Below are 23,241 nucleotides of genomic sequence, written 5' to 3' on the forward strand. Positions count from 1 at the left end.
AAAAAGTGATAAAAAAAGTCATAGTATAGATGTCGAAAGAAGAAATAAAAAAGCCGTAGAACAGTATGTCGAAAAAAGTCATAGTATAGTATGTCGAAAAAAGTGATAAAAAAAGTCGTAGTATAGGATGTCGAAAGAAGAAATAAAAAAGTCTTAGTATAGTATGTCGAAAAAAGTGAAAAAAATGTATACTATGGTATGTCGAAAATAGTGTTAAAAACGCCATAGTATAGTATGTCGACAAAAGTCATAGTATAGTATGTCGAAAAAAGTAATGAAAAAAAAACAGTATAATAGGTCGAAAAAAGCGATAAAAAGTCCTAGTATAGTATGTTGAAATAGTAATGAATAAAGACATAGTATTATGTTGAAAAAAGTGAGAAAAAAGTCATAGTATAGTATGGTATGTCGAAAGCCATAGTATAGTATGTCAAAAAAAGTCATAGTATAGTAAGTCAAAAAAAGTGATAAAAATGTCATAGTATAGGATGTCAATAGAAGTGATGAAAGATGCCATAGTATAGTAGGTCGAAGAGTCATTGTATAGTATGTCGAAAAAAGCCATAGTATAGTATGTCGACAAAAGTCATAGTATAGTATGTCGAAAAAAGTAATGAAAAAAAAACAGTATAATAGGTCGAAAAAAGCGATAAAAAGTCCTAATATAGTATGTTGAAATAGTAATGAATAAAGACATAGTATTATGTTGAAAAAAGTGAGAAAAAAGTCATAGTATAGTATGGTATGTCGAAAAAAGTGTTAAAAAAGCCATAGTATAGTAAGTCAAAAAAAGTGATAAAAATGTCATAGTATAGGATGTCGATAGAAGTGATGAAAGATGCCATAGTATAGTAGGTCGAAGAGTCATTGTATAGTATGTCGAAAAAAGCCATAGTATAGTATGTCGAAAAAAGTGATGGAAGAAAAACATAGTATAGTAGGTCGAAAAAAGTGATAAAAAGTCATAGCATAGTATGGTATGTCGAAAATAGTGTTAAAAACACCATAGTATAGTATGTTGAAAAAAGTCATAGTATAGTATGTCGAAGAAAGTGATGAAAAAATCCATAGTATAGTAGGTCGAAAAGTCATAGTATAGTATGTTGAAAAAAGCCATAGTATAGTATGTCGAAAAAAGCCATAGTATAGTATATTGAAAAAAGTGATAAAAAGTCCTAGTATAGTATGTTGAAAAAGTAATGAATAAAGTATTATGTCTAAAAAAGTGAGAAAAAAGTCAAAGTATAGTATGTCGAAAAAAAGTGTTAAAAAAAGCCATGGTTATTACATACATCTTGTGATGCACTTTTGGACACATCATCAGTGATAGTACCTGAGGTCATAGGGGGTTTCGGGTCTTTCAACTTCAGACCCCCTCACCCAGGCGACCCGACCGGGAGTGATCAGTTCCCGGCCTGTGTCCAAGAAGCATTCGCCCACTGTTTGTCCCTCCTGATCCAAAGCCATGAGGCTTTCTCTGCAGCCTCTGAAGCTGTACTGATGGCTCTTCTCTTGCGTGCCCCTGTGATTCCCAGGAGGCTGTAGGCCCTGCACAGTGATTTTCCTGCAAAGCCCCTTCCCCCAACCTCGATGGACAAGCACTGTGCGCGCCACCCTTGTCTCCGACACTCCTCTACCAGCTCCGCATATTTCTCCCTCTTCCTTTCACTGGCTTCCTGCATCCTCTCCTCCCAGGGCACTGTTAGCTCCAACAAGATAATCTGCTTGGATGTTACTGAGAGTAGAACCATGTCGGGTCTAAGGCTGGTCTCCACAATGTCTCGGGGGAATCTGAGTTGCTTCTCCAGGTCCACCCTTAGCTGCCAGTCCTTCGCGGTTCCCAGCAGGCCTGTCTGAACTTTTGGTCGGGAAGGCGGGTGTTCTCCTGCTCTTAAGAATGAAATCTTGCACCTTGGTGGTTGTAAACCCTTGCTCTGATCGATGGCAGTAGTGATGGACTCAGCAATCGCCTTCAGCACTTGGTCATGGCGCCAGCGATAGCGACCATCCCCAAGTGCTTTAGGACAGCTGCTGAGGATGTGCTCCAGAGTTCCTCTTCCCCGGCACAAGGTGCATGCTGGAGTCTCAGCCTTGCCCCAACAAAAGAGATTAGATGGGATGGGCAGGGTGTCATAGACTGACTGAATGAGAAATTTGATGCGATAGGGCTCAGCCCTCCACAGCTCCGCCCATGAAATCTTTCTCTCCATGGCATCTTCCCATCTGGTCCATGCGCCCTGTTGCCTCAATCCCACCATCTGGCTTGCACGCTGCTCCTCGACCCCAGCCCTCACTTCTTTTTGGACTAGGTCCCGCCTTTCCTTGCCCTTCAGTTTGTTGTAATGGGTTGTTGGAGTGCTTCCCAGTCCTGCACGGCTGATAGCCACGGAACCCACCATTTCCTTGTGGCGCAGCCGTGATTCTGCATGGTCCACTGCCTCATGTGCCCTCCACTTTCTGCCAGTCCTGACCTCAATGCCAGCTTGAGATACTCTTGGGTCCTTGGATTCCCTGTACTGAAGCACCTCCCTTGCTCTGGTAACCATGAACTCCTCGCTAAGGCTGTTAATCGGTAGCGTTAGCTTGTTTTTGTTGCCGTAGAGTGCGATGCTGCTCAGACTTCTTGGCAAGCTCAACCACCGTCGCAGGTAATTGCTCACCCTCCTCTCAAATCCTTCCACGGTGGAGATTGGAAATTCATACACCAACAATGGCCACAATATCCTAGGTAGGATGCCATGTTGGTATAACCAGGCTTTGAATTTCCCCGGAAGGCCTGATTTATCGACTGTAGTCAGCCAGCTCTCCAGTTGTTCATTTGTTGCCCTGATGGAAGCGGCATCCTTTAGAGAGCAGTCAAAGGTTATAGTATAGTATAGTATAGTATGTCGAAAAAAGTCATAGTATAGTATGTCGAAAAAGTAATGAATAAAGCCATAGCATTATGTTGAAAGAAGAAATAAAAAGCCATAGTATAGTATGTCGAAAAAAGTGATGAAAAAAAAAATATAGTATAGTAGGTCGAAAAAAGTCATAAAAAAGTCCTAGTATAGTAAGTTGAAAAAGTAATGAAAAAAGCCATAGTATAGTATGTCGAAAAAAGCCATAGTATTATGTCGAAAAAAGTGATAAAAAGTCAAAGTATAGTATGGTATGTCGAAAAAAGTGTTAAAAAGTCAAAGTATAGTATAGTATGTCGAAAAACGTCATAGTATAGTATGTCGAAAAAAGTGATAAAAAGTACCAGTATAGTATGTTGAAAAAGTAATGAATAAAGACATAGCATTATGTTGAAAAAAGTGATAAAAAAAGTCATAGTATAGGATGTTGAAAGAAGAAATAAAAAAGCCATAGTATAGTAGGTCGAAAAAAGTCATAAAAAAGTCCTAGTATAGTAAGTTGAAAAAGTAATGAAAAAAGCCATAGTATAGTATGTCGAAAAAAGTGATAAAAAGTCATAGTATAGTATGGTATGTCGAAAATAGTGTTAAAAAAGCCATAGTATAGTATTTAAAAAAGTCATAGTATAGAAAGTCAAAAAAAGAGATAAAAAAGTCCTAGTATAGTATGTTGAAATAAGTAATAAAAAAACATAGTATAGTATGTCAAAAAAAGTGATAAAAAGTCATAGTATAGTATGTTGAAAAACGTCATAGTATAGTAAGTCAAAACAAAAGTGATAAAAAAGCCATAGTATAGTATGTCGAAAAAAAGCCATAGTATAGTATGTCAAAAAAAGTGATAAAAAGTCATTGTATAGTATGTCGAAAAAAGTCATTGTGTAGTAGGTCGAAAAAAGTGATTAAAAAGTCCTAGTATGGTATGTTGAAAAAGGTAATGAATAAATAGTATTATGTCTAAAAAAGTGAGAAAAAAGTCAAAGTATAGTATGTCGAAAAAAGTGTTAAAAAAGTCACAGTATAGTATGTCGAAAAAAGTGATGAAAACAAACATAGTATAGTAGGTCGAAAAAGGTGATAAAAAAGTCCTAGTATAGTATGTTGAAAAAGTAATGAATAAAGACATAGTATTATGTTGAAAAAAGTGAGAAAAAAGCCATAGTATAGTATGTCGAAAAAAAGCCATAGTATAGTATTTCGATATTTCGTATAGAGGTTGTTCCGGTTTCCCCCACCACTAAAATCATGTTCCCCTAACTCTAACTTAATTGGAAGTCACTTTGGATAAAAGCTAAATGACATGTAATGTAGTATGTCATAAAATCCATAGAAAAGTATTTTACATAAATATTATAGAATGCCATAACAATTTCACAATATATTATGCCATAAAAATGCCAAAAAAATGTAATAGTATAGTATCTCATAAAAAGTCATAGATAGGATGTCATAAAATGCCATTGTATAGGATGACATAAACAGTCATTGTATAGTATGTTATAAAAAAGTCATAGTATAGTATGTCATGAAAGTCATAAAATGTCATGGTATTATACGTCATAAAAAAGTAATAAAAAGTCATAGTATAGTATGTTATAAAAATATTATAGTATAGTATGCCATAAAAATGTCACACTATATTATGCCAAAAAAAATTAATAGTATAGTATGTCATAAAAAGTCATAGTATAGTATGTCATGAAAAAGTCTTAAACAAGTCATAATATGGTATGTTATAAAAAGTCATAGTATAGGATATTATAAAAAAAAGTCATAGATAGGATGTCATAAAAAAGTCATAGTGTAGTATGTTGTAAAAAGTCAAAGTATAGCATGTGATAAAGTAGTAAAAAAATTCAAAGTAAAGTTAATCATATAAAAGGCATAGTAAAGTATGTCATAAAAAGTGATAAAAACTCATAGCATAGTATGTCATAAAACTGTATGGCATAAAACAGTCATAAAAAAGTAGCACATTGGAGAAGTTAGCTTTCATTGCTTTCTGTCAGAAAGCCATTTCTGCCTGATATCTGTTTAGGTTGGTTACTTAGTTAGGCTTAGGAAAAGATCATGGTTTGGGTTAATAGGCCCTTTCTGGCAGTAAGCCCTGAAGGCTGACTTCTCCCATGTGCCACATGCGAGTCCCACACATTACTCTGGTCTCCAGTGAAACCAATGTGGTCATCTGTTTTGCACTTTAATTGTAGGTGTATATGCTACTGCCGGAATTTGCTTTATTAAAACTAAGTTCTTCTTTATGTATACACTTAGCAGAGGACACATTTTTGATGTTAACAATCTTGCTTTCCTCATTTTCTTGTCCACACAAGTGTGTATTAAGTCTAAATAAAAGATAGTCTTTTCTCGTGTCTATTTGCATATATGCTATTAATAGTATTACCAGTGGACAACTCGTCAGTTTAATGTGAAAGTGAGTGTTAAGAATGCGACAGAACGGTCCCAAATGCAAGACTCGGAGGGAAAAAGGGTTTATTTGGATAAGGGAGAGAACTGAGGGAGAGGGGCTGAGAGGAAGGGAAGGGATTTTCTGAGGCGCTTGTAGCTTGCGTCTAGCCTGGTCCTACCAGACTCTCGTACATTTCATTTGTACAGAGAGTCTGGCCTCTCTCCATTGACAAGTGTTAACTTCTTTGAAGGCGGGTACTCTGTTGAAGTTTAAAACTATTGGATTTGCCTAGAGCCACTCTGGATCTGCCATAACCAATCGCTAACGTTTGGTCGTGACGTATGCCGCGCGCATGTGCAACAAGAGGGGAGACCGTCAAGGCTATTAGCATTGGCACCGCTAGCGATAGCTTTAGCCAACTACTTCACCACTAACGGAGCGAGCTGGAAAATCAAACTTTTCCCGAACCCCGTGGGGAGGAGGGCAACAACATCATGGCCACCAACAAAACTTAGCAAAGATTGTTCTTGCTCGGGCTTTAACTTCTGAATATTCGGCAGCGTTGCTGCCACAACGGACCGAATGGCTTCGCTCGCATCTTTCTAGTGCACGTCCTCAACGTCATCATTCTCAGCCACTCCCTCTGTTCGCTGATTGGACCGGTAAATATTTGACCAGAGAAAACCTAAGAATATACCGCAAACCCAGACGGAGTACTGAAGGGAAATGAAAATTGAGTGGAAGTAAGTAGGAGGGCGGAGCCAGGCTAGCTTGCGTCACCAGGGTGGCTGAAACAACAATCAAGCAAGGATGGTGAGTGGATCCGGGGTTTAAAGTGCCCATATTATGAAAAAAATCACTTTTTCTAGGATTTGGGTTGTTATGTTGTGTCTCTGGTGCTTCCACACACATACAAACTTTGAAAAAAATCCATCCATGCTGTTTAGAGTGAGATACGGTTTCTGAATGTGTCCTGCCTTCAGTCTCTGGGTGAGCTGTTCAAAATCGGCACGGCTTGTGACGTCACAAGCCAAAACGAGCAGGCTAACCGCAACCATTAACTCGTAGCGTTAGCGTTAGCATGCTAATGCTAGCATGCTACCTAGCAAAGCACTGCTACAACACACACAAGTTCACCATAATCTACAAAAGAACTACTTACATGTGCGCCCTCATTTAGAAGTCTCCCAGCTAATCCTGCCTTGTAACTGACCGAAGTTGTAGAAACAGCCTTTCTTTTACTGTCTATGGAGCTAGCTAGCTGACATGATCTACATCTGAGCTACTGAGCATGTGCAGTGCAATCAAAGATAGTACAGAAGAAGAAGAAGAAAAGAGGTCTCACTCTGTAGCTAAAACAGAGACCAGCTGAAAAGAGGATCTGCAGCAGTGAGAGAGAGCGGTGCAGTACAACAAAAATATGGTGTTTTTTGAAAATTAAACCATGTAAACCTATTCTGGTACAACCTTAAAATACAAGTATGAACCTGAAAATGAGCATAATATGGGTGCTTTAAGTACTGGTCTTGATTGGAGCTGATGACTGCCAGGTGAGTGCGGCAGGATGATGGGCGATGATGAGATGACTAGCAGGTGTGGTAAGTCAACTGGCCGGTGCAGGTAGGGGGGAAGGGAAAACGAGGGAGAAACAGAGAGAGGCGGGGCAAAACAGAGAAAATGGCAGGAAACACAATGGGAAACAAAACAAAAAAAACAGAAAACTCACAGCCAGCAGGACCCAACCATCACAGTGAGATGGAAAAATGTTGGAACTATTCCTTTTAAGAATTCAATTCAATTAAATTTTATTTATAGAATCAAATCATAACAAGAGTTATCTCAAGACACTTTACTGATAGAGTAGGTCTAGACCAAACCCTATAATTTACAAAGACCCAACAATTCCAGTAATTCCCCCAAGAGCAAGCATTTAGTGCGACAGTGGCGAGGAAAAACTTCCTTTTAGGGAGAAACCTCGGGTGGTGAGGAAAACTTCCTTTTAGGGAGAAACCTCGGACAGACCCAGGCTCTTGGTAGGCAGTGTCTGACGGTGCCGGTTGGGGGTGTGATGAACAGTGGCAATAATGGTCACAATAAAGATAATGGAACTATGACTAGAAATAGTAGTTGTAGTAGTTCATGATGTAGCAGGGCACTGCAGGGTGTTACAGGGTGTAGCAGGACGTAGCAGGGTACTGCAGAGCGTAGCAGGGTGTAGCAGGGCATAGCAGGGTGCGGAGCAGGACCACAGCGACAGCTGCAACCATGATTAAGGTGCCACCCTAATCCAAGGAAAACTGCTGGGCGAAAAAAACATAAGGACTCCGGGGAATAAGCTCCCCAGAGCTAGGTTAGTAACAAGCATTTCTGGGACATGGATGCACACATATGGAAAGAGAAAGGAGAGAGGAGCTCAGTGTGTCAAAGAAAGGAAGTCCCCCGGTAGTCTAAAACAGCATAATTAAGAGCTGGTGCAAGGCAAACCTGAGCCAGTTCTATAAGGATTGGTAGATGAATCTGACAACTATGAAGAGAAGCAGAGAAGAGAAGGGGTGCCATGTCTGGAGCTATACACCTTCTCCCGCCGGTCTAGGCGAACGCTGCAACTCCTCACTCCCTATAAGCTTTATCAAAGAGGAGAGTTTTAAGTTTACTCTTAAATGTGGTGACAGTGTCTGCCTCCCGAACCCTGACTGGGAGCTGGTTCCACAGGAGAGGAGCCTGATAGCTGAAGGCTCTGCCTCCCATTCTACTTTTAGAGACTCTAGGAACCACAAGTAACTCTGCATTCTGTGAGCGCAGTGCTCTAGTGGGACAAGAAGGTACTATGAGCTCTTCAAGATATGATGGTGCTTGACCATTTAGAGCTTTGTAGGTCAGGAGAAGGATTTTAAATTTAATCCTGGATTTTACAGGAAGCCAATGCAGAGAAGCCAATACAGGAGAAATATGATCTCTTTTCTTAGTTTTTGTCAGAACACGCGCTGCAGCATTCTGGATCAGCTGGAGAGTCTTAGGGGACTTATTTGAGCAACCTGATAGTAAGGAATTACAGTAGTCCAGCGTGGAAGTAACAAAAGCATGGATTAGGTTTTCAGCATCGTTTTGAGACAGAAGGTGCCTTATTTTGGCAATGTTACGAAGGTGAAAAAAGGCTGATCTTGAGGTTTGTTTTAAGTGGGCATTAAAGGATATATCCTGATCAAAAATAACTAATAGACTTCTGACTTCGAAGCATATATAAATAGAATAGAATTGGTCCAAGTACTGAGCCTTGTGGAACGCCATGGCTTACTATAGCGTGCCTGGAGGATTCATCGTTAACATTAACAAATTGAGATTGATCAGAGAAATAGGACTTAAACCAGCTTAGTGTGATGTAACAGGATGGTATGGTCAATAGTGTCAAATGCAGCACTAAGATCTAGTAAGACAAGTACAGAGACAAGTCCTTTGTCTGAAGCAGTTAGAGGGTCGTTAGTAATTTTCACCAGTGCCGTCTCTGTGCTATGATGCATTCTAAATCCTGACTGAAAGTCCTCAAATAAACTATTCCTATGTAGAAAATCACAGAACTGATTAGCGACTACCTTCTCAAGGATCTTGGAGAGAAAGTGGAGATTAGATATAGGTCTATAGTTGGCTAAGACCTCAGGATCGAGGGTGGGTTTTTTCAGAAGAGGTTTTATCACAGCTACTTTAAATGACTGCGGTACATAACCTGTTAATAAATACATATTGATCATATCTAATAATGAATGGTTAACCACGGGTAATGCTTCTTTAAGTAGCCTCGTTGGGATGGGGTCTAAGAGACAGGTAGATGGCTTAGCTGAAGTGACCTTTAACATTAATTTTGAAGGTCAATAGGATAAAAGCAGTCTAAGTCTACGTAAGGTCTTGTCGTTCTTTCTAGTGGTCCTGCGTTTAAAGGTGAACCGTTAGAAGTTGAGGGCAAGAGGTAATGAATTTTATCTCTAATTGTTATCATTTTATCATTAAAGAAGCTCATGAAGTCGTCACTACTCAGAGCTATAGGAATAGATGGCTCAATAGAGCTGTGACTCTCTGTCAGTCTGGCTACATTGCTGAAAAGAAACCTTGGGTTGTTCTTATTTTCTTCTATTAGTGATGAGTAATAGTCTGATTCTGGCCTTCCTATATGTTTTCAGATTGTCTTTCCAATCTAAACGAGGTTCTTCCAGTTTAGTGGAACGCCATTTACTTTCAAGTTTTCGCGAGGTTTGTTTTAATTTGCGAGTTTGGGAGTTATACCAAGGTGCTAGTTTCCTTTGCTTAATCATCTTCTTTATGAGAGGAGCAACAGAGTCTAAAGTCGTCCATAGCAAGGCCATAATACCGTCTACAAAATTATCAATTTGGGAGGGACTTAAGTTAACAAAAGAGTCCTCTGTTATATTAAGGCACGACATTGAGTGAAATGCTGTTGGAATATCTTCCTTAAATTTAGCTATAGCACTGTCAGATAGGCATCTAGTGTAGAAGCTTTTATCTAATTTCATATAGTCGGGTAGTAGGAAGTCGAAAGTTATTAATGAATGGTCTGATAATAAAGGATTCTGCGGAAATACTATTAAATCTTCAATTTCGATGCCATATGCCAGCACAAGGTAGAGGGTGTGGTTAAAACAGTGAGTGGCCTTATGCACACTCTGACTGAAACCAATTGAATCCAGTAGTGAGTTGAAATCAATACTAAGACTATCGTTGTCATCGTCCACATGGATATGAAAATCACCTACAATAAGTACTTTGTCTGATTTAAAGCATAACTCTCGCCAAAATGCAACCTAGGGTCTTTTTGTGAATGTACCCGAGTCAAACCTTCGTGTAAAAGCATAATTAGGACGGAAACGCCACTTTTAAGATTTACCGCATTTTCGTTTTTCGGTCAAATGGACTTTTGAATGGGAGTGCTAAGGGCACTACTATGATAGCATCAAAATCACTCTTTTTAAAACACTAAGAAGGCTTGACACAACATGAAACTTTGCTCGAAGTATCACCAGGGGCTCTACACATGAACTCGAGCATTGAGAACACTGTTTGTGTACACAGAGTTTACTAAAACAGGTTTTGAACAACTCACTGTAGCTGTTGTTGTTTCCGGCCGCCACCATTTTGTCAGTCAAAAATAGTCGTTCTCAGAATGCAACGTAAACAGGGAGGAGAGTAAAGATGGAAAGCTCCTTAAGCTTAGTTCCATATAATGCACGGATAATTTGTTGTTTTGTCGTTAGTGAAAAACAATATTGACCTTGTAGTTGAAAATGGAGCCGCATATAAGAATGACATTTCCTCCTTCTCAGAAGGCGAAGCTCTGATACTTCTGCTACTTGGGCGGAGTGGTTTGCTTTGCAGCAAGCCTTTCTGAGAATATAGTTCCCAGTTTGTTTACGGTTAGAAGATGGCTGTGTCTCATGTTACGTTGTTTTTTGTACACGCTGTGACTCTACAAATCACAACCTGTAAATGGGAACATGTTGGCGTTATTTTGTCACTTATTCGGAGCAGTAGGCTAGATGGAACCAGTTACCTGCAGGTTCTGTGCTAGGCTAAGCTACCGGTGGAACCGTCAGACAGCATTACAACACGCACGGACACGAGAAGGGTATGTATGGACTTGTCTTACTCTGGGGGTTACGGTGAATAAGCTAAAGTCCCAATAAGTCGGCGTATTCCCTTCCTTTAAGGCAAAGAGTACAACGGTTAATTTGTGCAAATGATTAGTAGCCTAATCACTGAATGGTATGATTATGATTTTATCATTTCAGTTCACAGCAGTGGTCAGTAAATGTATATTTTTAGGCTGCTTACACATTCAGTCGGTCTGCGATCGTCTGCCACGCTTTCTCTCTCTGTTTCATTACAGCGGCTGTGTTTCTTTTTTACAAATGTGTTTCACGTTATCATACTTCCACAAGAAGCTGCTGCTCACTCTGTATAAAGTATGAACAATGCGTATTCTCCATTTTAGCATCAATTAATCTGTTATCGACATCGTGGTCTGTGAACGTCTGTGAAAGCCGTGAACGCACATTTATCCGAATTAGTTCAGCCTGGCTCAACCTAGTCGCTCCTCCTCAGCCTGGCTTGGCCTTCGTGAAACGCGCCAAGCCAGACTGCACAGATTAGACTAGGTCAAGCCTCGCTTTATCGGTTATCCTGGATTTATAAATTCTACTTTTGTGAAACAGCCCCCTGGAGCTTGGTAAACAACAACAAATATAATTGGCTGTAATGTTTTCCATGTTGGATGTAGCAGATTAAGAACAAGGCTTTCAAACTATTTATAATTTAGTTTAGGTTCAGGATTAATTAACAGGCTTGAATCAAAGATGGCTGCAACTCCCCCTCCTCGGCCAGAGCCTCAAGGAATTTGAGTATTACAGTTTTTCTCAAATGCTAAAACACATTTCACAAACGTTTCCTCCATGTTCCCCAATGTCTAAACACAACACCCTTTTCTAAAGCTACATAAACACAACCACACCTTCTCACTTCAAAACTCAAACTTTCACACCAAAAGAGCAGCTCGAAGCTTTCAAAAATGTAAACACTATACACATCATTACACACTACAGCAAAACAATTGAAAACACAATGCTCAATTTGTGAGAAGGTTCTTTGTTTCATAACTGCCAATGCATATTTTTAGAAACTTTACAGTAATGGATCTTCTTAGATCTCTGCAGAGGATTAGGCATTTAGATTTGTGAGTTTCATATGAAGAGTATAAATCTATAGTAAATTCTGCATGTACACTACTGTAACACAACTCAATGCAAAAACAGAATCTATTGCACACAACAGTACTCTTGAAAACATGATCAGGGTGTGAAGTTTTTTTATTTACTTTATTCACACCACAATCACTGTGCGGCATCATGTCGCTGAGCTGCATCGGGGCACATCACCTCATCCACATCGCAGGCTATATTGTCTCTTGCCAGGCACCGCGGGAAAAACGCCCTGGAATGGCGAATCCATCCTTGGAAGGCCTCCACTGGGATGTCAACACAGGCCAGCTCCATTGCCCTTAGGAGGTTCTCTCTAGTGTATGGTTGTCTGTCATAAACCTTCCATCTCCACGATGAGAAGAACTCCTCTATAGGGTTCAGGAAAGGGGAGTAGGGTGGCAGACAGATGTTTAAAAAGTGGTTACTGTTGGTGGTGAACCACTCTCTGATTTGGTTTGTTCTGTGGAAGCGTACATTGTCCCAAATTATACCCTATAGACCTGTTTCATCCGCATCTTTTGACGCCGGAGAACTCGGTCTATTGTGGCCAAGCTGACATCATCAATGCTCTCAAAGTTGACATTATCGGCAATAACTTTGTCTCTGATCTCCCGGAGTCTGATGAGGTTGTTCTCACGAACCATATCCACAATGAGGGTTTCTTGTGCCGCTGTAAATATGGCAACCCTCCCACCTCTATGTGGCATTCTTTCAACTCTAAAGAAAGAAACATGTGTTGTCAATTGACATGTTTTACAATACAGTAACAACTGATTTGAAACCAATAGACTACTTTCACAGGCTTGTAAAATTATATTGTGACAAAGAAAGCAATAGAGTACAATACCTGTTGTGTTGTCTGAATGCCCTGATAATGGTGGCCACGGTGAACCTACTCAGGTTTGGATGGACTCTTAGTCCTGCTTCAGCCATTGTCATGCCATGGACAATGACATGGTCAATGACTGTTGCTCGCATCTCGTCCGTAATGATGGTGCGAGGTTGTCTTGCTCTCCCTCCTGGACCTTCTCCTCTCCCTTGTTGGCCTCCTCCTTTCCCTTGTTGGCCTGCTCCTCTTCCTCGTTGGCCTGCTCCTCTTCCTCCTCTGATTTGAACTCCTCTTCCTCGTTGGCCTGCTCCTCTTCTTCCATGGCCAGCTCTTCTCCCTCCTCTGACTCGAATTCCTCTTCCTCTGACTCTGCCTTCATCCATTGTGTTTGTTTGGAATCTTCAGCAAACTGTGCACTCTGAACTTGCTTTTATACATGTGGTCACAGCATTAGCAACAAGTGTCTTCAATTTTGAGTCGTGTGTAATGAATGACGCCAGGTGTGTTCATTGTGTTCAAATATTGCTGACTGTGGCAAGCCTTTTGCATCACATGAGCTTTCATTTGAGAATATGAGCAGAGTTCTTTTGCAACTTGTGTTTTAGCAAAGAAAAATGTGTTAATATTTATGAGAACGGAGGATTGTGTTTTGTGAATTGTGTCTTCATGTGAAATGTGTTTATGATATTGGAAAATGATGGCTAGATTTAGTAAATGTGTTTAGACAACTGGTCATTTGGTTTAGAGGATTGGCTTTTGTGTTTTAGCATTTGAGAAAAACTGTAATATGACTGGGAGGAGTGGATTCATTTAGATTAACATATTCTTCATTGCACAGCCATGTTTCGGTAAGACAGAATAGATCAATTTGATTATCTGATATCAATTTGTTTACTAGTACTGCTTTAGAAGACAGAGATCTAATATGTAATAGTTCACATCTAATTTTCCTATTCTGTTCTATCATTGCAGCGGTAGATTTAATTCCAATTAGGTTGTTAAGTATAGCTCCTCTTTTGTTTATCTTTGATTTAACTGATCTGAGTCGGGGGACAGACACCGTGGTTATGGGACTATGAGTGGGCGAGTGCTCCTACGGAAGCATAGAGAAGCGCGTAGCACTGCACCTCTGATTACTGATTTCAAACTTGGGTTGTCATGGTTTATGACCGATAATAGACTCGGTCAGATTTCTTGATATGAGAGCGGCTCCGTCCAAAGTGGGATGAATGCCGTCTCTCCTAATCAGACCAGGCTTTCCCCAGAACGCCCTCCAGTTATCTACGTAGCCCACATCATTAGCTGGGCACCACCCTGACAACCAGCGGTGGAAGGATGACATGCAGCTGTACATGTCATCGCTGATCAGGTTTGGCAGGGGTCCAGAAAAAAGCCTAAGTTCCTGAATGGGACAGGACTGTAAGGGGCAAGGAAGCTCTGTGATTTAGAAATTATTTGTGGGTCGTGCAACATAGCTGCATAAGTCAGCATTAGCAAGACGGTTTACAATTGGTTAAGCGTCTGTGTGTCGAAGAGCACGCAAGTTGACGGGCATGGCACAAATTTACTTTGCAGCTGTGAGCAAATTCATTTATTGCTGCTATTCCATTGAAATTACTTGATTTTGAAATGAAAATACAAAGAAAGCACAGCAACATGTGTGAATACAGCCACAGTATAAATATTCAGGCACTAAATCCAAAAGAAACATTAAGCCATTGCAGCTGTTGAACATTTATCTTTTATTCTGCACAATCTTGTCAATTAACCAAAACATCTGAAATGATATTTAAGGCTGTAGATAGACTTAAATGATACAAAAATCATCTGGGCAACAAAGATGGAATTAAGGAATTAAGTTAGTATGCTAAAAATACAAAATATAAAATGTCATACTTAAAAAAATTATACCTTATCAAATGCTGTGTATTTATTTACAATGTCAAAAAACACCTTAAAATGAAAACAGTTCAGGATTGAGGCTGTGAGAAACTCTCATAAATAAGATTTTATACTGGAAATAAGATAAAATAAGAGATTTAAACAAAGTAGTCTCATTTCACATTTTAGTTTAGTTTTTTTGCTCTCCCCAATATTCAGTCCTAACTGAAACTAAAACAAAAACCTTTGATACAGATGTTCACCAAGTGGTTCAAAGAAAAAGTTCAGCTTCGATTCATGAAATGAGGACATTCATTGGAGCCCCAAAGCAGACCAGCTTAGCATATACAGTACAAAACTCAGCAATTCTGAAAAATAATGATTTCAAATGACTGAGATTCTCTAAAAAATACATTTGCATTTTCATTAACTTGTAAATGAATGGCTGTAAACTCTGGTTCCAAATGTCCGTCCTCAGATAATTACATTATTAGCATCGTCTTTGTGATTCTACATAACAGAAAAAGACCTTTATGTTGAGTCATCACTTATCTAATGCATATTTTGAGTTTGCTCAATGATTGAATCTGCATGATGGTTAAAACTAGAAATAGAGCCAGGCTTCAAATAAATACATATGATCAATCAAACTAAATGTATTTCTGAAATGAGGTTGAAAAACAACATTAATGGTTTAGTACACAGGTGCCCTGCAATGTGAAAAATACAACATCCTGAAATGGTTCTAACATGACTCAACACTATATACGATACTGGATCCAATTACTTCCAAAAATCCAAAAATAACTAAGTTGGGGAAGCAGAACGAGGCCTCACAGCTGGGCTTGTTTTAACCAGCAGGAATCTGTTGTTACTCCTACACTGCATTGTAAACCATTACAAACCATTGTAAAATCTGCTTGTGGTGCTTGTTTGAATTTTTTCACATTTTTTGTGAGGGCTTTGCAGAGAGGGGCATTTGAAATAAGGATAGACCCAGTGCTGACCTTTTGGTGAACTGTTTTGGAGGCGACCTCATCCTGAGCTGATCTGCCCTGGGGCTCCTGTTGCTGAACTAGAGCTCTGAAACATTAGCCAGGTTGAGTCTTGTACTGGAGAATTACCAGAACACCAAAGCAAGTGCTCACAAACACATTTACAGCCGTACAACCAAAACCCAATCATTTAAATTGGCTTTAAAAGCTCTGGTCCCCCAATAGGATTAGCAATCATTCAAACAGCGCACAGTGAGGAGGTAAACTAGCAAGTCCAAAGTTAAAGGCCACTTGCTTTTTATCTTGTTCCCTGTCATCATCTCCATCATCTCCTCAGGACGATTTTTATATTTCTGGCTGATAAAAAGAGGAGATTCTAAAGGAATGGCAGTGCAGTCCAAAGTAATAAAGCAAGGGCTGAAAAACCTTACGGCTCAGAATTATCAACTCATTTATACCCACCCCACACACATTCCAGATTCATTACCACAATATATTCACCAGGATTTGGGAAGTAATCTATACTAATCCAATAACAGCAGAACCACAGTGGGACTCATCTTTGTTTTTTTCTTGTTTTTTTTCAGTGCAATTCAAGGGGTCCTCCTCTGGCCCTGCTTGATATCCATTCCATATGGTTCTGCTTGGTTCAGTTTCAATTCCCAGTCTTGTCAAGACAAGAGACAAGAGAGGCCTCATCAACAATGATCCAGTCCAGTATATAATACAATCTAATAGAGACTGTTTAGTCTTGTGCAGTCAACTCCAGTCCAGTATTGTCCAGTTCAAGACTTTTTCTCAGCCCTGGACTATAAAAAGTCAACATAGTTTTCTGGTATCAATCCTGTTCGCCCATCCAGAGTCCCTTCCAGCCAACCGGGCTCCCTGGAGGCATGAACTGGAGAGAGAGAAAGAAACATTGATTGTGTTTAAACATCTCAAGATAGATGGAAAATATCCATAAATATGCACAGTGGATGAACACATGTATACAAGAACATGTGCAGATAGTGTGAGAGGGAAAGAATGGAGGAACGAGGGTAAAGGGACAGATGCCAATAATTAAGAACAGGGCAGTCAACAATTTCACATGTTGCTCATTATCTAAGTGTTTTGTATCTAAATATGTTGAGTGGACATATCTGGCAGCCACATCACACAGCAAAAAGCTGCTAATAAGTGAGCATAAAATATGTGCCTGGACCAGGCTTGTGCACAATTCAGAATTGAATTGAGAATGACTCCTAAATTCCAATTCAATTCTTGAATTGATGTCAAAAACAGGATCTAGAATTACAATTTGAATTTAAGGAAGCAGAATTGCAATTCAATAAAAATTCAAAGAAATTCATATACATAATTTAAGTGAAGTGTTTAACAATGAAGCTTTACAATATATGTAATTTGATTGGTCCGTGTACTTTTTCGTTCATTCGATTTTCATTTCATAAACAGGTATTAAAAAACAAAAAACGAATGGTTATTTGATTTTCATTTTAAAATACAAAATTTGAAATTGAAATACAAGGCATTTTTTCCTTTTCATGGTCAAAAGGGGATGGGAGAAATTTAAAATATGCTTTGATTTTCATTTTCTATTTCATATAACAAAAAATAAAATCAGACCGGATGTTGTCATTTCCACGGCAACAGCGCCAGTGTAGCCTACCATTGGTGGTGCTTTCAGCCCAGGCTAAAATTACTTTGGAAACCCTAATGCATATGTTTATATGTATTGCCTCATTTATGTATTTCATGAAATGAAAATCGAATGACCAAAACATATACACTACCATATTTGCTTTAACTCAGGCTGCAGGGGACATTCTAAAACACTTAACCATCACCATATTTCTCATGGCCATATCTTGTCATGAACACTTAGCCTGTCAAAAAAACTAAACCGAAATTCAACGATTATAGAAGTTCTCTCACGTTAACGTTTTCTTCTTCATTGGCGCCTATGGCGAGGAAGAAGCTTAACGTGGTTTAATGTACCTAAACAATGATCAATGATTACCAAATTTCTATCTCATATTGCTCCTCATAACCACTGAAAACTGTCAAAAAATCTAACCCAAAGTCCAATTATTATGGACATTATCTGACTGATAACTGACTGATATCTGATTGATCATTGTTTAGGTAGATTAAACCATGTTAAGCTTCTTCACGTTAAGCGTTTTAGAATGTCCCGGCTGCAGTTGAGGGAAACTGTAGCCTATAACTTCCTAAGCGACCGATCATCCATTTTTGCCCCCCTTTACATAAATATACATAAATATGGCTATGAAATAGATAATGAAATACATAAATGAGGCAATACATATGAACATACGCATTAGTCATTATAGTTCAATAGCCTAAATACATATGTTTTACTTTTATTTATTTCAAGGGACTTTTATTTATTCCGTCTATTTATATGCACGTTATATTCAAAGGAAATTTTGTTATCTCACAGAATTCGAATAAAAGCAACTAGCAAGCCTGCCTGACATCAGTGCATCATAGCATATCACTATCTGCAAACAAAAGAAAATACGACTAAAACACGAGCGCGGCAGATTCCCAGCTCAGCTAGAGCGGGTAACGCCAGCTCTGCAGACGGACCAGAGTCAGTCAGCACCGGGCAGCGAACCGCGGGGACCGAGGTCACAGGGCTGGAGGCTAGCTGCTAGCTAGCTGCAGCAGCTAATATTAGAATATTAGACCCAGCACCGGAGGTCTGATCCCCATGATCTGATCCCGAACCCCCGGTGACTCTGCCAGATCAGCAAGCAACAGAAAGTTTGCTGGGATTGGTAATGGTGGCGTAACGGTAACGTCACAGCCGTGAACTGAAATTGTATTTCCTCAGCTGGTTGGGGCGAAGTTGTCTGCTGCGGGTAGAGACAGAGAGTCAGAGGAAGGCAGGGAGAGAGGGTAATAAATAAATGTGACATTATGAAATAAAAGTCCCCCCAAGCATTATCAAGAGTATGTTTCCAGAGTAATTTTAGCCTGGGCTGAAAGCAACACTGGTAGGCTACACTGGCGCTGTTGCCTTGGAAATGACAACATCCGGTCTCTGAATATGAAAATAACAGGCTTTTTTCATTTCTATTTTCGAGTGATTTTATTTTTCTTATATGAAATAGAAAATGAAAATCACAGCATATTTTTAATTTCTCCCATCCCCTTTTGACCATGAAAAGGAAAAAAATGCCTTGTATTTCAATTTCAAATTTTGTATTTTAAAACAAAAATCAAATAAGCATTTGTTTTTTGTTTTTTAATACTGTTTATGAAATGAAAATCGAATGAACGAAAAAGTACACGGACCTTGATTGCATTACATATTCTATAAATTATATTAGTTTGAACTACTTGTACAGATTACATTAACAGGAAATGTTTTCCACCAGCAATGAATGTTAAAAGCTCTAGTCACAGAACAAATAATTAAGTTTGATTTATTGTAATTGTAATTTTGTGGAACATGATGGAACATGACTCCATTTCCCAGAATGCTTTACTTTAACCAAGTATTTAAAATGGTTGCCAAACAATTTGAGGTGGACATTTGTTCGAAAGCATCTTTTCTACACAATTTGATGGTCAACACTGGACTTTTACGTTTCAGAAGTCCCTTACAACTTCAGAGTACAAACGTTTATAGATTTGACACCTGTAATAACAGCGACATGGAAAACAATAGCAGGCCTAAAAGGTCATCTGTACTAGTTCATTTTGAAGAACCAATTCCAACAAGAACACCTGGAAACCACAGAGCCATATGCAAGCACTGCAGTGCTCCAGTCTGTGGCTCCATCAAGGCTAGTTCAAATTTCAAAAGGCATCTACAAGTAAGTTAACAGACAGTCAGTCTTTTATTTTATTCCACTTCCTGTCATTCCAATTCCAATTAAAATTCAATTTCCTGTGGGGCGGAGTCAATTCAATTCAAATTCCAATTCATGAATTGAATGGAGGCCAAATCTGAAATTCTGAATTTTGCACAAGTCTGGCCTGGACGAGAGATGTCAACTCCAGACAGGGTTGTTTCCTACCGTTTCAACTATTTTCATCAACTGCAGATGAGGGTAAGAACTAGCTAAATGATGGTATAATATTTTGGGAGAAGGTATAAAACCAAAGCTGTGGTTTTATTATGGCCTCATAAAGTTGATATGGCCAACATATAGGCAATTGCCTACACATCCAGCTGATGTAGAGCAATTAGTTTGGAGTCGTTTGTTTCTGGCCACTTGACAAATGTAAGTCCAATATTCACTCTTTTTTAACTCTGTTTTGGTCTCCAACACCTCCTGAGGGAAATATCTGGCTCTTAAGCTGCTAAATGCTCTGCAATTTTCACCAAATTTGGTTGCAGGTCCACCTGACAGACTGGGAGTGATCGCAGGCGAGTGCAAAATGAATGGGACTCTATGGAGCTAGATGGCTAAATTTGTCTCTTTCGCCTGATTGTCGTTGAGAAATCTCAGATTTGATTGTAGTTTTTGCAAGTTCAACATGGATCATAGGTCGAAAGTTGAATGAACGAGTACTTATGTCCCTTTGATTTCTTACAGGTTGAGTCGTTGTTGCCCATAACATGCTAGCATTCTGCTAATGAATGCTGATTGGTCAGTGAAGGACTGATTACGATCCGAAGCAAAACCAGAATGTCAGAGTGAATATTTCGGCGTGGTCTTTAAAACATTAGCAAACCTCTTTCTAGCACGTGTATTGACAGGGAGAGCCTTACCTGTTAGCTGTTGTTTGCTGCAGAACCACATTTTGTCCTCACAGGGAATCTAACTCACAAATGCTACAGACCATGCTTCCACAGAGTCACATCAAAGAAAGATACCAAATGTGAACCTAACATGAGACAATGCACAAGGTTTTTATCTGTCTTTGATTTTCATGGCTCTGCCCGATTTAAACAAATCAGTTTGTGCAACAAAGTATGAATCTAATCTGTGGTGATATTCTGTATGGCAGCCAAGATAAACACATTAAAACATTGTATTGTTACAGTATTCTTATCACCGCTGTAGGACTTTACAATGTACCATGATAACTATTAAGTTCTACTGCTATTCTGTCTGACGAGTGCCGCGTAAGTTTTTTCTAATTTATTTTTAATTTAACCTTTATTTAACCAGGTTAGTCTCATTGAGATATAAAATCTCTTTTTCAAGAGAGACCTGGCCAAGATAGCAGAACAAATTACTTACATATAAAAAAAATTACAATCACAAAAACACAAAAGAGGCAAAGACAACTCAAGTGCATTTCAATTAAATAAAGTGCCATTAATTAAAACATTTGCACGTGTGGATGGACTCATGTTGTATGGTTTTAACATAACCTTTAAAGTAATTTAAAGAAATTAGACACTGTAGTTTGAGTGTTTTCTGTAGGTCATTCCAAGTAGAAGGTGCAGCAAACATGAAAGCCTTTTTGAACAACTCTGTCCAGGCTTGAGGTACATTCAATGAAATAGTGTTCTGGGACCGTAAACCATAAGTACGCTGTGTAAAAGAAAGAAATTTGGATATGTAACATGGGAGCCTGCCTATAATGCCCTTATATATGAAGATATAAAGGTGAGTAAGCTGGCGATTTGACAGAGAGGGCAAATTCATGTGGAGTAAAGTTGATGAGTGAGGGGTCTGCAATTTGAAATAAACCTTAAAGCTCCATGAAACACAGCATCCAACATCTGAAGACACTTTGATGGGGCATTCATATACAACAGATCACCATAATCAATAATAGAGAGAAAAGTGGCATTGACTAGCCTTTTTCTGGCAGAAAAAGTATAACAAGATTTGTTCCTAAAGATTTCAATTTCAATTTCAACTTTTTTACTAGGTTCTGTATATGAAGCTTAAAAGAAAGGTGATCATCAATTAACAATCCTAAATATTTATAAGCTGAAACTACCTCAACTATTTTACCCTGATCAGTAACAATATTCAGGTCTAACTCATTCTTCCTTGAGTTTGAAAAGACCATTACTTTGGTCTTCTCAGTATTAAGCACAAGCTTTAATTGATAAAGCTGTACTGCCTAAATAGTTTTATTATCCTTAAATGTGTGCAAATCTGGTCTTCATTAAGAGAGTTGAGCCACAGAAAACTGCGAGGAGATAAATGTGATTTATAGTTTTGGGCTGAAGGTTGGAGGGGCTGAAATTAGCCTGGAGAGGGTCTGTATCGAGATTCTTATGCAGAGGGGAAAGGAAAGAAAAAAAGAAAGGAAGCCTTTGAAAAATACAAATAATACTTTCCTGTGTTCTTTGTGTGTGTAAGTGTAGGGTTTCTTTCATATATACAGTATATATATATATATATATATATATATATATATACACACACACTGTATATATACACACAGTATATATATGTGTATATATATATATATATATATATATATATATACACTGTATATATATGTATATATATATATATATATATATATATATATATATATATATATATATACACTATATATATATATATATATATATATATATATATATATATATATATATATATATATATATATATATATAATCTGAAAGATTATCAAGTGTTTGGCTGCATGCAAAAGCAATGCATTGCACACAACTGCATCGGTTATACTCCAGTCTGCTCATCAGCCTCTAATTTTCTTAGGAGAAGTGTGCAATAAGAGCTAGCGCACATCCAAGCTTATTTTAAAGCCAGGTGTTGGATAAAATTACACGGAATAAACGGAAAAAGATATCACACCCCATGGATTTAGGCTCTCAGTAACAGCAAGGTGTCAACTAAAACACGGCTAAATGAAGTCCAAACTCTCAAGGTTGACTTTTCGTTTTGACAGTAATTGTTTTTTTCAAACACCAACCCACATTCTTTCCTTTTTCTTTTCTGTTGTCAAGTCCAGAGCCTGACTCACCGTTCTCAAAGATGGTCCCAGCGATGAAGGACAGCTCGGAGTTATGCTCTGCCTTACAAGCATACAGCGCTCGAGCCTTCCTGCCCGCAATACTGGAGACAATCAGAGAGTGAGAGTGAGACAGTAGGTTCTGGGCTGATTCAGGGGAAAAAAACAGACAGCTTTCGGTTTGAAACAATGGTAAATTTAGACACGTCAAACCACACACAGGTCATTAGGGCTGGGACGATATGCTTTTATCCCGATTCGATTCTTTCACGATACATGGGTGCCGATTCGATTTGTATTGCGATTTTCATTTATTGCGATTCTAGAGGTATTGCGATTCAATTATATTGAGTATTGCGATTTTCTTTTCCTTCTTTAACAAAAACCAAAGTTGAATAATACACTTCTAGAGACAATATATCATGAGACATTTCTAAAAACTAAAAAGAATGCACATCACGTGTCAGTCAGCCTGACATTTATTTCATTTGTAGAGAAGAAGATGTATTTTCTGCATTTTCTGCTGTCCGTCTATTTAGCTGGA

The 23,241-nt window shown here is 38.7% G+C and overlaps 2 protein-coding genes across 3 annotated transcripts in view; both read right to left on the reverse strand.

The window, feature by feature from the left end:
* Positions 1-1,403: 1,403 nt before the first annotated feature.
* On the reverse strand, positions 1,404-2,861 carry LOC116036966 (the record flags this gene model as incomplete). The annotated part of the gene is made up of 1 exon (XM_031280660.1): positions 1,404-2,861. A coding segment is annotated over one exon (1,458 nt), but the record flags the coding sequence as incomplete, so codon positions are not given.
* An 11,759-nt stretch (positions 2,862-14,620) lies between these two features.
* LOC116036993 (rho GTPase-activating protein 26) overlaps positions 14,621-23,241 on the reverse strand; it is a 101,009-nt gene continuing 92,388 nt past the window's right edge. For both annotated transcript variants that reach the window (XM_036008865.1, XM_031280702.2), the window contains 2 exons: positions 22,710-22,801; positions 14,621-16,671 (listed from right to left, as the gene is read on the reverse strand). In XM_036008865.1, the coding sequence (XP_035864758.1) occupies positions 16,583-16,671; positions 22,710-22,801 (181 nt within the window). In that variant the 3' untranslated portion in view covers positions 14,621-16,582. The remainder of the gene's footprint in view (positions 16,672-22,709; positions 22,802-23,241) is intronic.

This window comes from Sander lucioperca, chromosome 13, assembly GCF_008315115.2.
Source record: "Sander lucioperca isolate FBNREF2018 chromosome 13, SLUC_FBN_1.2, whole genome shotgun sequence".
NCBI lineage: Eukaryota > Metazoa > Chordata > Actinopteri > Perciformes > Percidae > Sander > Sander lucioperca.